Source organism: Mustela erminea, chromosome 4, assembly GCF_009829155.1.
Source record: "Mustela erminea isolate mMusErm1 chromosome 4, mMusErm1.Pri, whole genome shotgun sequence".
Taxonomy (NCBI): Eukaryota; Metazoa; Chordata; class Mammalia; order Carnivora; family Mustelidae; genus Mustela; species Mustela erminea.
Window position 1 is genome coordinate 124,321,821 of NC_045617.1, and position 13,219 is coordinate 124,335,039.

General features: G+C 40.2%; 1 protein-coding gene across 7 annotated transcripts in view; it reads left to right on the top strand.

The window, feature by feature from the left end:
• DUSP22 (dual specificity phosphatase 22) overlaps positions 1-13,219 on the top strand; it is a 75,225-nt gene that overhangs the window by 40,246 nt on the left and 21,760 nt on the right. For 6 of the 7 annotated variants that reach the window (XM_032340921.1, XM_032340920.1, XM_032340924.1 and 3 more), the window contains one exon: positions 10,378-10,427. The exons of the other annotated variant lie outside the window; for it this stretch is intronic. In XM_032340921.1, the coding sequence (XP_032196812.1) occupies positions 10,378-10,427 (50 nt within the window). The remainder of the gene's footprint in view (positions 1-10,377; positions 10,428-13,219) is intronic. 7 annotated transcript variants of the gene reach the window in all.

Here is a 13,219-nt window from a genome sequence, read left to right on the forward strand (position 1 = left end):
TGCTCTTTGAAGTGTTTCCCCCTCTCTGTGGTCTGACTCCTGACATGTTTTGCAGACCTTTGTGTGTGTCCTGGGGCAGAGGATGCTGTCAAGCCCTGGGTTTGAATTGAGAAATTATTTCTCCTTTCAGTTATCACCACAATTAGTACAGATGTTGAGTTTCAACATTCAGTACTGAGCGGTGGCATTTTCAACTAGCTCTAATCTGCTTTTCTTTTTTTTTTTTTAAGATTTTATTTATTTATTTGACAGACAGAGATTACAAGAAGGCAGAGAGGCAGGCAGAGAGAGAGAGAGAGGAGGAAGCAGGCTCCCTGCTGAGCAGAGAGCCCGATGCGGGACTCAATCCCAGGACCCTGAGATCATGACCTGAGCCCAAGGCAGCGGCTTAACCCACTGAGCCACCCAGGTGCCCTCTAATCTGCTTTTCTAATGGAAAACAAACGAAATGCATGGTCAAAGTTTGAGCTAGTCGAGCCATATCTGCATATAGCACTAGTGAGGGAAAAGAAGTAGATGCACCTAAAATCTGAATTAGAGCCTCCTTCTCTTGAGGACCAATATGGACATGCTTGTTTGCTTCTCAGATTTTTCCCCAATTAAAGGGAGATAATTCATAAGATTCCCTTGGTGAAAAGCACAGCCAGCTGCCAAAGAAGGAAGAGAACATGTGGGAAAGCTGCCTTTGGATTGTCCTTTTATCCTTTAAATGGTTGCAAAGAGATAGTTTTTCTGATATTGTGTGATCATGGAGAAGGCATCTCAGACAAACATAGCTGAGGCCAGACCTTGAAGTGAGCCTTCTGGTCATGGAAACTATTCCTAAGCACAATAGTACAGAGATCGTTTCAGAGTGTACTGGTTTTTAAAGCAGTTGGGGCTTAACAATGGTGGAACTGGTCCAAAATGACTTTACCTTATGTTAAATTAATGAAATACCTTGTCAAGGAGACCAGCCCCACTGCACCCAAGCAGACAGCAATTCCAAATCTACTGTAAATGATTAATTTAAACTGCATTATAGAATGCTTTGATACTATGCCCTAAAGAACAAAAATGATCTTGTAGCTAACAAAGTCAAAATAACATTTCCAAGTATTTGGGTTTTTTAAGTGTTCCTTTAAACTGAGGCTAGCCACCTTTTCTCATGGAAACCTCTCTTGCTGCTGCTGCTGCTCCTGCATGTGTGGTGGAATTGTGGTTGAAGAGCCTCAACCAGTCATCTTGAGGTCCTAAAGACCCCAGTGAGGGAAGGATCTCTGGCCTCCTTGGTAGTCAGTGCTCACTCATTCCTTGTGAGTCCTACTCAGGCTCTAATGAAGGTGGCCTGGGACTTCCTTCTATGCCCAGTGCAAGAGGATGCAGCTGTCAAAATAAAAATAGACCGTAAGATTGCTTTCAATGGCAGCAGTGGGGGAGGGAAGATTTGGTGAAGTGCTGCCCTTTCAAAGCAATGAAAGCAGTGGAATGAAAGCAAAGGAATGAAAGCCCCCAAAGGAAGTCTGTGGAATGTTGACCAGCCAATCCTTAAAACAGAGAGAGGAAGATGCCCCCCCTCATTATGTTTGGGAAATAGACAAAAATAAGCATAGAGGCAGGCAGACAGAGGGAGAAGCAGGCTCCCCATTGAACAGAGAGCCCAATGTGGGTCTCAATCCCAGGACCCTGGGATCATGACCTGAGCTGAAGGCAGAGGCTTTAATCCACTGAGCGACCCAAGCGCCCTTTTTTTTTTTAAATCAAGGGACAGATAGTAAATATTTTGAGCTTTGTGGATCCTAAGTTTCCTGTGACAGTACACTGCTCTCTCCTGTACATGAAAGGAACGCTAGACAATACATAGATGAACAGGTGTGACTGTGTCCCAGTAAACATGGGCTTTTTGCCAACCATGCTGGCATCTTCCAAGAGTCTGTGTGCCAGCTATGTGGGGTGGTGTCAGGGCATTTAGAACAGGGAGCCGGAGCCAGCCTGAGATGGAGGGAGATGATGTCAGGGAAAACTCTGTGGGTAGGGCTGGTGGGTTACATCAGGTGTGGTTCCACTAAGGGAGTGCCCCTGGGAGGAGTCCTGAAAGAGAAGGGTATTCCAGAGGAAACAAACACGGAGGAGAAGAAGGGACCCTGGGGAGGCTTGGGCAGGAAAGTACAGAACATTTGAAGAGATTCTCAGGCAGCCAGGTACCTGGAGTTTGGTGAGCTGGTGGAGGTGAGCTTGGGAGGTGAGTTGTAGACAAGTGCTGAAGGATTTTGAAGAGAATCTTTACTTTGCAGACAGGATGGATCCACTGATATGTTTTAGCAGCTGAGGCAAATTTACCTTTATATCTTTAACAAGTGGTAGCTTGTGATTCTGAAGTAGCTACTGCTGATTTCTCCTGATTTCCAAGCATCAGTTTTCAATCATGGTGATTTTTTTGGTATGGTCATTTATCATTAACATTCATTAAGTAATGTTGTAGAATTACTTGGTTTGGAGAGACTGCTGAAACTGGCCCTGTTTTCATGAGTCACACTGAATACATCAGCGGTGCCAGACACAACTGAAATCACAGAAGAGGGCTTGCAGTGGTAGGTTGGAGCTGACGTGAATCTCCCTCACCTCCTTCCCATAACCCACCCATGCTGGCTCAAGGAAATTCAGTGTGCGGACCATGCCTACTTTAACCTTTCATTGAAATAACTTGAGCAAAAATAAGCATTTGGGTCCTCATCTGTTGATCTGACAAGTCAAATGTATGTCCTTTTTTGACTAACCTGAAAGAAGCCAACAGGTGTTGGAGGTTTCTCATTTGCATTTTTTCTCACAAAATCAAACCAAAGGCTAAATCTTGTCTCTCCACTCTGACCTTCCCACCCCTCCCCACCCCATCAAGTACCACAGAGTTCTTGGAAGTTGTTATTTGTAGTAGTGTTTCCTAAATTTAGCTGGTGCAGGAAGAATCAGTGGCAAATGGGTGCCTGAAGAAAATGCATCTTCAATTTAGAGCCTAGACTCAGAACATGTGTTATGTAGCACAATTCAAGGACTGTATTTATCTTCTGTGGTGATTTTCTACAATAATTCCTATGAGATTTCTATTATGGTACAAACAAAAAGGGAGATTATCAAGAGTCTTACCCCCTAGACCTTACCTGGTTTTGTTTTGTTTTGTTTTGTTTAGATCTTATTTATTTGAGAGAGAGAGAGAGTTTGAGAGAATGGGTGGGATGAGGGACAGAAGAAGCAGATTTCCCTTGGAGAGGGAGCCTGACCCAGGACGCAACCCCAGGACCTCAGGATCATGACCTCAGCTGAAAGCAGATGCTTAACAACTGAGCCACCCAGGCGCCCTGTTTTTGTATTTTGTTTTTTGCTTTTATGCCTGCTTCCAGTTCTTAGTCCACAGACATACAAAGTTTTTCCAGAGGTATTCTTTCTACAGATATAATTCTATATTCTACTTTTTCCCTTTAAAGAATGTTACTGGCTATGTGAAAGTTCTTAAATTGAGGAGAAATAATGATCAAACTCCATGGGCCAGGTACCAGCTTTGGCATCCATGTACATGGCATCCATATACATAGCCTAGGTGGAGATCTTTCTGTGCTTTGTCTGGAGTAAGATACCCCATGAAATGTAAGGCTGTCAAACCTTACAGGTACATCTGAGCAGTTTCAAGTCAGCAGTTGCCATCTCTTGGTCTATGACCTTCAGGAGTGTGGCTAGACTAATTTTTTCAGATTACCTGCCTTTAGGTTTATATAAAAATGCAGAAGTGGGGTGTCTGGGTGGCTCAGTGGATTAAAGCTTCTGCCTTCAGTTCAGGTCATGATCCCAGGGTCCTGGGATCGAGCCCAGCATTGGGCTCTCTGCTCAGCAGGGAGCCTCCTTTCCCCCCTATCTCTCTCTGCCTGCCTCTCTGCCTACTTGTGATCTCTGTCAAAAAAAAAGTATAGAAGTAGTCAAATTCATAGAGATAGAAAGTAGAATTGGGGGTTACAGGGGATGGGGAGAAGGGTTAATGGGATTTAGTGTTTAATGGGCTCGGAGTTTCCATCTGGGAAGATGAAAAAGTTCTAGAGATGAGTGGTGGTGATTAGGATGTGAATATACATGATGCCACTGAGCTGTGTATTTAATAATGGTTAAAATGGTAAATTTTATGTGATGTATATTTTACTACGATAAAAAGTACAGAGTGATTGTCTCAAGTGGGAGAGACTTTTGTTTTTTATAGTGGTGTATAAACTGTGGTCTTGCTTCTGATCAAACTTAATTCTTTTTTAATTTTGTTTCTTTTTTGGAGTCAGATTTTTGGATAATTTGGGAATTAGGTCTAAGTGGAGTCCCCAGCTTACTTTGCTTACTTCATTAATGGGCATTAGATTATCAGTGTTAATAGATTTCCATGTGTAGGAATTGCAGAGCCCACTTCAGCGTGCCACTCTGTTAACTCATAAATGTGACTGTCAAAGAAAAAAATGTCATCTCTTTCAGAAGACTCCTCCTTTGTACACCCATATTGCTATTGGTATTTGGATGGGATAAGATGAGAAACCAAGATCCAAGATCAAGTCACTTTTATTAGCAGCTAAAATAATTTTTCCATCACATGGATTTCTTGATTCTGGCCTCTTAGTAACTCTATCTCCTACTCCTGTTTCCTCTTAGGTTGTGAATAAGTCCTTGCAGAAACTAATTTTATTAGTTTTCCTGAGAGAGAGAAAACCGATTCTGAAGGCCTTGATCTTTCTTTTCTTTAGAAAAGTAGAATGTCAGATAGCTTCTCCAGAAGCCTCTTACTTATGTTTCAGAAAGAAAAGAACAGTGAATTTTAGAAATTGTACTTGAAACAAGCGAGAGTTTGATCTTTTTACTAGTCCTGAAATCAGAATCTTGCCCCTGTTTCTCAAGTACTTGACGATGTATCGTTTTAAGTGTAATCTTTAGTTTCAGCCCCAAAGAAAGGCAAAAACCTTACTTTTGGTGGTTACTATGCTTGTTGAAACAGAAAACAGAAAAATATTAGAACTTTTGAGAATAAGGACTTAGAAAGCCTTAAACTTTGTGCAAGAACAATCTCTGAAATACTTTCTTTCTTTTCAATCAATTGATATTTGTTGTCTCTTTCAAAACCTAACCTAAAAACTTCACCCCCAAAACTTTCTTTGGATGATCCCATTGAAATCTAACTTCTTTCTGGTATTTTCCTAATGTCTTTCCACACTATGTAATACTAACTGATGTGTTCCCTGTTATTATGAATATTCAGTGTATATGTGTTCAGTGTAAATATGAGGCTTTTTCTTAATTCTTTGTCTTTTCTTCCTTCTGGTCCTCACCTTATCAGTATTAATAGCATTCTCAGGATGTTATAGGCCATTCAAAATGCCATGTAGTCAGAAGAAATTATCTGCTCATTCTTTGTCCCTCCTAGAAATCAAGACAGTCTTAAAGCATAGACTGAGCCCTTTCCCTTAGCTAAACTGGTTTTTGTATTCTTCGGCTAGCTGCCTAAATTGAAAATCTGTAACTTGACACTTACTAGCTCCATGAAGTTTAATATTAATTGGCTTTCCACCAATCACTGTTTTGGAACATCATGAAAAGTACTAAATTCTTATCTATTTAATAATTTTCTTTCAAAGAAGATAATTTTAGTTTTAATGTTGTTGTTGTTGTTATTGTTGTATTAGTTTAAGAGGTAATATGTAGGAGCAAATATCACATAGCAAATCCTGTAGGAATGGAAACATTGCTGTTATTTTTTTTTATTTCCGTATAGTTAACGTACAGTGTTGTATTAGTTTCAGCCTTACAATATAGTGATTCAAGGATTCTGTACATTACTCAGTGCTTATCATGATAAATGTGCTCTTAATCCCCTTTACCTATTTCACTCATCCCCACATTCACCTCCCCTCTGTTATTTTTATTACTTATGAGTTTTTCAGATTGTTCTAGAATTTTATTTTAGAATAAGATCTGTTACTTTTTTGCTTCATTTGTCATGTTTTCCATAATTTAGCTAAACACATCCTGCCCCATATCTCTGTCTCTACAAACCTCAATATGAGAGAATGATTTTTTGGGGGGATTCCATTAATACTAGGACAATTTTAAGTCTCTCCACCTTGTAGCATTGAGTTCCTTAATGCTGTCAGCACTCTTGCTGCTTTCTGAATTAGTAATTAACTGCCATGAATTGTAAACATGTGCAGGCATCTGAAGACTTTTTTCAGGTACTGTATGTTCTGCAGTCTGTGGCCTGCAAGAAAGATACTTTTCGTGCTTTGTTAATGACTAAGCCAAGATAAATAGATGTTCTTGGGCTGTGAGCAGCTGAACCTCTTTGACAGTTTTGACTCCTTTCTTTACTGTATTTGCATAGTTTGTTCCCTTCTTATTGTAGATCACGGTGAGCTGATTCTTAACCAAGTTCTGGTGGTATGGACAGGCAGGAGGCTGGTGTCTGGAGCATGTGCCTGCAGTGTGCCCTTCCTATGTCATGGCTGAAAGTTCAGCTCTCTTATTTTTATGGTCCCCAGGCATGGGCACTTTATGATAGTTTTCTTCCTGTGTACTATTCCTGTAGTGTGATCTTCATGTTAATTGGTTTTCACCTTGTTCAACAGATATTTAGTGTTTACCATGTGGCAAGGAAGGTTCTTGTTGTTCTGCTTTTGAGAGAACATGATCTTATGTTTTCTATTTTCTCTGTCCTTCCTTAACAGTAGGGGATCCCCAAACTTGTGGCTGAGAGCTACTTTGTTCCTCCTTAAAAGCTTCACAGATGGGAAGCTGTAGCTGCCACATGCCCATCCCAGCTAGTGAGGGTGAGGGGCCCAGCATGGCTGAAAGTTGCCTCCTCATCAATCTGTGGGCATGAAGGGAGGGATACCCTTTGCTATCTTCCTGCATTTTACTCCTGCCATATGGGGCCAGCAGCCTTTTCTTTTTCTCATCAGGCACCAAAAAGGGGAATGGGACCCCACTCAGGGAACACCTGAAGGAAGTGAGGTGCTTTCCAATCACACTGCCATTGGAATTTATGGTGAATGCTCTTAATAAGCTGAGAGCTATTTAGCCTCCTCTTCTGGCCCATTATCTTCCTTTCCTTCTTTTTTTTTTTCTTTCCTCTCATTGTATAGCCTGGGGTGATTTTAGATTCTGTTAGGATTAAGTGGCTGTCCATCAGCATGTGTGACAGGCAAGCATTTTTATCCTATGTTGGAGGGGATCCACCTCAGCATTTTTGATTGATTGAAGTTACCCAGGTGACAGTCACAGTGGTAAGGAGGGTGGAAACCTGAGACTCCTTCCCATCCCTCTGGAAGTTCTGGTCTGAATTAGAGGAAGTGTGTGGGAGGAAAGAATTTCATAAGCTTCTGGACCTGATCCATGGCCAACTCTCACTTAAAAGTAAAAGAAAAAAAGTAAATGAGTCATTCCAGTGACAGATTTATGAAATGATCAGTATGTGTATCTATACCAATAAGCATGCTTGGCCCTGATGAAGGGAAGTAGTGAAATTACTTTTTTTTTTTTTTACAGTATCATTTCCTTTTCCATTTTCTTTCCTTTTAAATCACTGCTTTAATATCTCTCTGGGTTTGGAGGTGCTTTAGAACTTCAGACAACTGCTTTGTTATTTCCAACAGAGCCCAGTGTCCAGGAATAAATGAGGACAGACAGAAGGAGGCAATTAGGGATGACAAAGTGAAGGTTGAATGTGGGAAGAACATAGTCCAGCAGCTTATCCTTAAACTTTACCCTCGACATGTTCAAACCTGTTAGGTCTCATGTAAAGTATTCTCACATGGAGAAGCAATAGTAAAACTCATCTTCAAGAGTTTGTTGGAAGATATAATGATTGACTCAGAGCTAAAAAAAAAAAAAATGTATGTGTATATGAATTAAGCAGGAAAAAAAATTTTTTTCTGACCTCTCCTAATACTAGGAGACCCAGAGGGGAATTTTATCTGTTAGGTCTTAGTGAGAGACAGCTGATTGCACGCTGAACTGGTTTAAGCAGGAAGGTGTTTTTTAAGAGATAGTTGAGATCTTGTGTTCTCAGAAGAGCTGGAGAAACAGACTTTCAGCTGAAGTTAAAGGAACAACACTCAGACCACATCACACAACTGGTGAGATCTGCTGCCACGTCTGCCCCCAGAACCACCTGCTTCTACTGCCACCTGCACCTGCCAAGCAGGTGCTCTTTACCCATCTGACTTGTCCCATGTCCTGTTTCCAAATCCACCTCAAGTAGGTGTGTCATATGATGAAACCAGGTCCTGAGTCTACACCCTAATAGCAAAGGAGATTGAGAAATGTAGCTTACATGGATTCTGTATTGGAAAATAGAATTCACAATGTCTTGAAGTATCAACGTGTGGAGGTCTAGAAGAGTTTGGGGCAGCCACAAATTTGGATGTTCCTTACTAGACTACATTAGTAAATATACCACAGAAATGCCTCATATGAATTAGCAATAAAATTTTAATAATCAACTGCAAAAAATTCAAATAATTCTAAAAGACAAGTTATTTTATGACTTTATTTGCTGAGGTACTTGTGGTAGTCTATATATTTCTATATGTTTCTCCTTCATTAACTCTCTTAGCTTAGTTACTTTTTTAGTGTTTGATGTGTTTCTTCCCCTACTTATTTTTCATGACATGGTGGCAAGATCCTATGAGATTAGGCTATCAAAGGAGGAAGGGTTTAAAAATGGTTCCTCTAAGTTCTCACAGAACCATATTGTTTGGCAAAGATTGCTGAGATTTCTAGATTTTGTTTTTTACATGACATTGAAGACCTCTGGAACTATAAATCCCTCTGAAGAAGAAACAACCAGGTTTTTAAAAAATATATTTAATTAATTATCTAATTAATTAGTTAATGTATTTATTTGAGATAGAGCATGAGCAGGGGGAGGGGCAGAGAGACAGCTAGACTCCTCCCTGCAGACCAGGGAGCCCAATGTGGGGTTCAATCTGAGGACCCTGAGACCATGACCTGAGAAGTCAGACACTTAACTGACTGAGCCATTCAGGTGCTCCAACCAGCCAGGTTTTTAATAAAACTTAAATTTAGCATGGCTGGGGCGCCTGGGTGGCTCAGTGGATTAAGCCGCTGCCTTCGGCTCAGGTCATGATCTCAGGGTTCTGGGATCGAGTCCCACATCAGGCTCTCTGCTCGGCGGGGAGCCTGCTTCCCTTCCTCTCTCTCTGCCTGCCTCTCTGTCTACTTGTGATCTCTGTCAAATAAATAAATAAAAATCTTTAAAAAAAATTTAGCATGGCTTTTTATAGCATGAATTTACACGGACATTTTTTATAGATTTTTATGGAGACCTATATGAAGTTCATTTTTTGGTTTTCAAATTAGACCATTCTAAAAGTTTGGTACACAAACTTTTACTCTTTTGAAAAACAAGCAAAATCAAAATAGAGATGCCTCTGGGGTGCCTGGGTGGCTCAGTGGGTTAAGCCGCTGCCTTGGGCTCAGGTCATGATCTCAGGGTCCTGGGATCGAGTCCCACATTGGGCTCTCTGCTCAGCAGGGGGCCTGCTTCCCTTCCTCTCTCTCTGTGATCTCTTCCCTTCCTCTCTCCTACTGTGATCTCTCTCTGTCAAATAAATAAATAAAATCTTAAAAAAAAAAAAAAATAGAGATGCCTCGGTGGCTCAATCATTAAGCATATGCCATCAGTTCAGGTCATGACCCCAAGGTCCTGGGATCAAGTCCCACACTGCATTCCTTGCAAGGAGCCTGCTTCTTCCTCTGCCTGCTCTGCCTGCCACTCCCCCTGCTGTGATTTGTCTCTCTCTCTCTCTCTAACAAATAAATAAATAAAAAATAAATTTAAAAATTTATTAAAAAAATAAATCAAGATATTTTGAATGTGTAAATTCCCAGCAATGCATCAGGGAAACTATAATTTTCCAATTACTAAAATTTGATGTAGAATACTCTGTAATGTAACATTATAATTTAGTCATCATGTTAAGGATTTTACTTAAAGTGCTTCCTTTTTGGTCACTTGGGATCTTAAATAGATTTTTTTTAAATGTTGGATATATAAACAAGCATCTGAAATGATAGTTTTGAAATGTTGACACTTACTGGAAAGCACTCAATTATTTCACTTTTTTGATAAACCTTATCTAAGCCTACAAACTGTTTGCAAGCCAGAGCATGAATATTCGTATGCACGGTCAAGGAAATAACCAGGAACCTTAATTAAAAAGTTTCCTCTGGTTCCTTGGCAACAAAGGATGAGGGGAAAACTTCTCCTTTTTACTTTTTATTTTTTGATCTGAGTAAACAGTTCCTTTAACTAGTATTCTACACTAAGTATCATCTTTTTATTATATTTTTATTATTCTACAGGGGGTTAAATACCTGTGCATTCCAGCAGCGGATTCACCATCTCAGAACCTGTAAGTGGTTTTTTCCTATATTTTTGGAGATATTAAAAATGAATAAAGACCAGTAAAGTCAAGTAAGTTAAGTGCCGTGACGTCATCAGAGCCATGGGACTCTTGATGCCAAGCATAGAGGTCTGTGCTATGAAGTTAGAGCTGTAGCAGGAGGTACACTGTTTGCCAGTCCTTCAACTATACAACACTGACTGATGGGATGTCTACAAGAAGAGGCTCATTTTTAGAAACGATGCCTCAAACCAACTTTTAGCATGTTTATCCTCTCTCTAGAAGCAAAGGTTTAAAGAAGCTAATGGGTTTTGCCTAAGACAGCACCATCCAGTAGAAATAGACTATGAACCACAAATGTAAGCCATGCAGGTAATTTTAAATTTTCTAGGAGCCAAATTAAAGAGTAAAAAAGGAAAGGTGACAATAATTAGGTTGTGGTTAGGCTTCAGCAGAATGGGGGACAGGTCTTTGGAGACCCACAGCAATCACAGCTTTAAACATTCACGCTGTTTGGGTGTCTAAAAGTGACCTAGAAAGACCACGATATGGAGTTAAGTTTTACTGAAGCATGGATTTGAACCTTGCAGGCTGAGGGACTGGAGCAGAATTGAAGTACTGAGCCATTCAGTGTATCTGGTAGACACCAGCCTCTGCTTCTCAGGCTGGCCTCATGCTTACATTGCATGTCACATACAACAACCCTGCTAGTAATATACATTACCGCATTTTATTAGGAAAGTTGTAAACTAAGGTGGTGTTTGTAAATTTGGGAGTCTGCAGACCAATCAGGATTCATCCTTCATGATTCATAAACTCTATTGCTTACAAATCCTGCACAATGGAATTACATACCACATAATCTTCTGTTTAGTATCTCAATTGTCTCACATCTCTAAAAGCTATTGAACACTGAAACATCAGCCAATCTTGATTTTTATTGCTGGACAGCAGATTTTTCACAGATTATACAATAATTTTGAGAGATCTACCTGTTTGGGGGGAAGAAAAAACAAAAAACGTTGCCAGAGTCAGATCGATTGCTGTGGGGAAAGATGTGGGAAAGCAGGTGGGTAGGATAGGAGACAGGTGGTATATAGTTAGACCAGGAAAGGTAGATTGGAAAACAGGCACAGATAACATTCTATGCAAGACTTGTATTCACACTAACTCTGTATTTCACAGAAAAAGCCAATCTTTAAAATCGAGGATGATGGAGGAAAGATTTTACTAGGATCACTAGGAAAACTGTAGCAACCTATGTCTAGGAGAAGCAGCACCAGAGAACTTCCTTGGTTACTAGTCGTGTCAAGAAACAGAAGTGGTTGGAAGGGCATGGTGTATACGGAAGGAAGTGAGCCACTGCCTTTCTTTGGAGACCACAGCAATCTTCTGCCCATGTTTTGGTGGCTATTTTTAGAACAGTTGCTTTGCTCTTATCTCAAACTGAGATTCTAACGTACTGTGAACTTATCAATACCTGATTGGCAATGACTCTTCGGAGGAACCAGATTGTAACACATTCTGGGCATTTGTTGTCAGAGAAGGTAGCCACCTGTACTCGATTGCCCCCAGGACTTTTCAGCTTTGCTAGGAGCCAAGCACTGTGCTTGATGTCCAGGACAATGGCTGATGTATGAAATGAAAATTGAGCATTGAGCAGCCCTACATTATATAAACAAGTAAGCAGTAGACCTTGATGTTAGATATCTTAACTTTAAAACTAGTTGCATCTACCTTGACAAGTCATTTAAACCCATCTGAGCTTCAGTTCCCTCATTTGAAAAATTCCTGCCTTCAGGATTTTTGAAGACAGATCACATATCTATGAACTCTAAGCACTTTTGAAAATCAGAGTATACTTTTACTGTCTTCAGGGTGTATAAATATATCTTGAGAGTTACAAAAGAAGATAGTTGAAATAACAAGCTTTGGTGCTCAGGAGGCCCACTTCAGTGGAATATTTGAAAGATTTCTTTACATGGAAAGGCCAGAGTGACAGAAAATATTTCTCTGAGTTGCAGTGTCTCATGGGTCACTTCAGATCTGGCAAAACCAGCCCAAACACCATCACCTTGGGTCCAGAGGACTAGCCCGTAAGATTTGAATTTGTTCTCTCCCATCCTAAATATGTGCAGAGGTCTTGTTAAGATGAATGATTTCCCTTTTTAGCCCTTTCCTCACATCTTGGTGAAAGTGTAGTGTAGGATTCCAATAGGTAGTTATTATAGCACCCAAGTGTAAAGCTAATGACAGAGAGAACTTGAGGAGAATGTGCCACTGCTGCTATTATGAGTGAAGTCCTATAGCAGTACAACCTCTGTTTCAGTTGGAAAATAAAGTCCAGACCATAACTCATCGAAAGGCAGAAAAGCTGGCACTCTCTTGTTGGGAGTTATGTTCATAAGCACTCATGTGATTCTTTGGGGAAACTTTTAGTTTTAATCCATTAGTAATAGCAAATCCTATGCATTAAATAAGGATTTGGGCACATTGATGTCCATGATTCTATAAATACTTCTTGCTCTACTGAAGTTACATGGAAATTGTGGAGTTAAGTTTGGAATATGAGTATATTTTGTATGTTAAGAGACAGCCTATGAAATAGCTTGAGTTTCTCTTTTCTTGTTACAAATATTTTATTGAAAGCATAATGTGCCTTTTATCAGTGAGCATGCTTTCATGATATAATTAGACCATGGCCAGCGGAACACTTGATTCTGTTTATATGACCCACCTCACTGCAGGTAGCCTGAAGTAATTACTCCGCAAATATTAGGAACATATAGGCTAATGTGAAC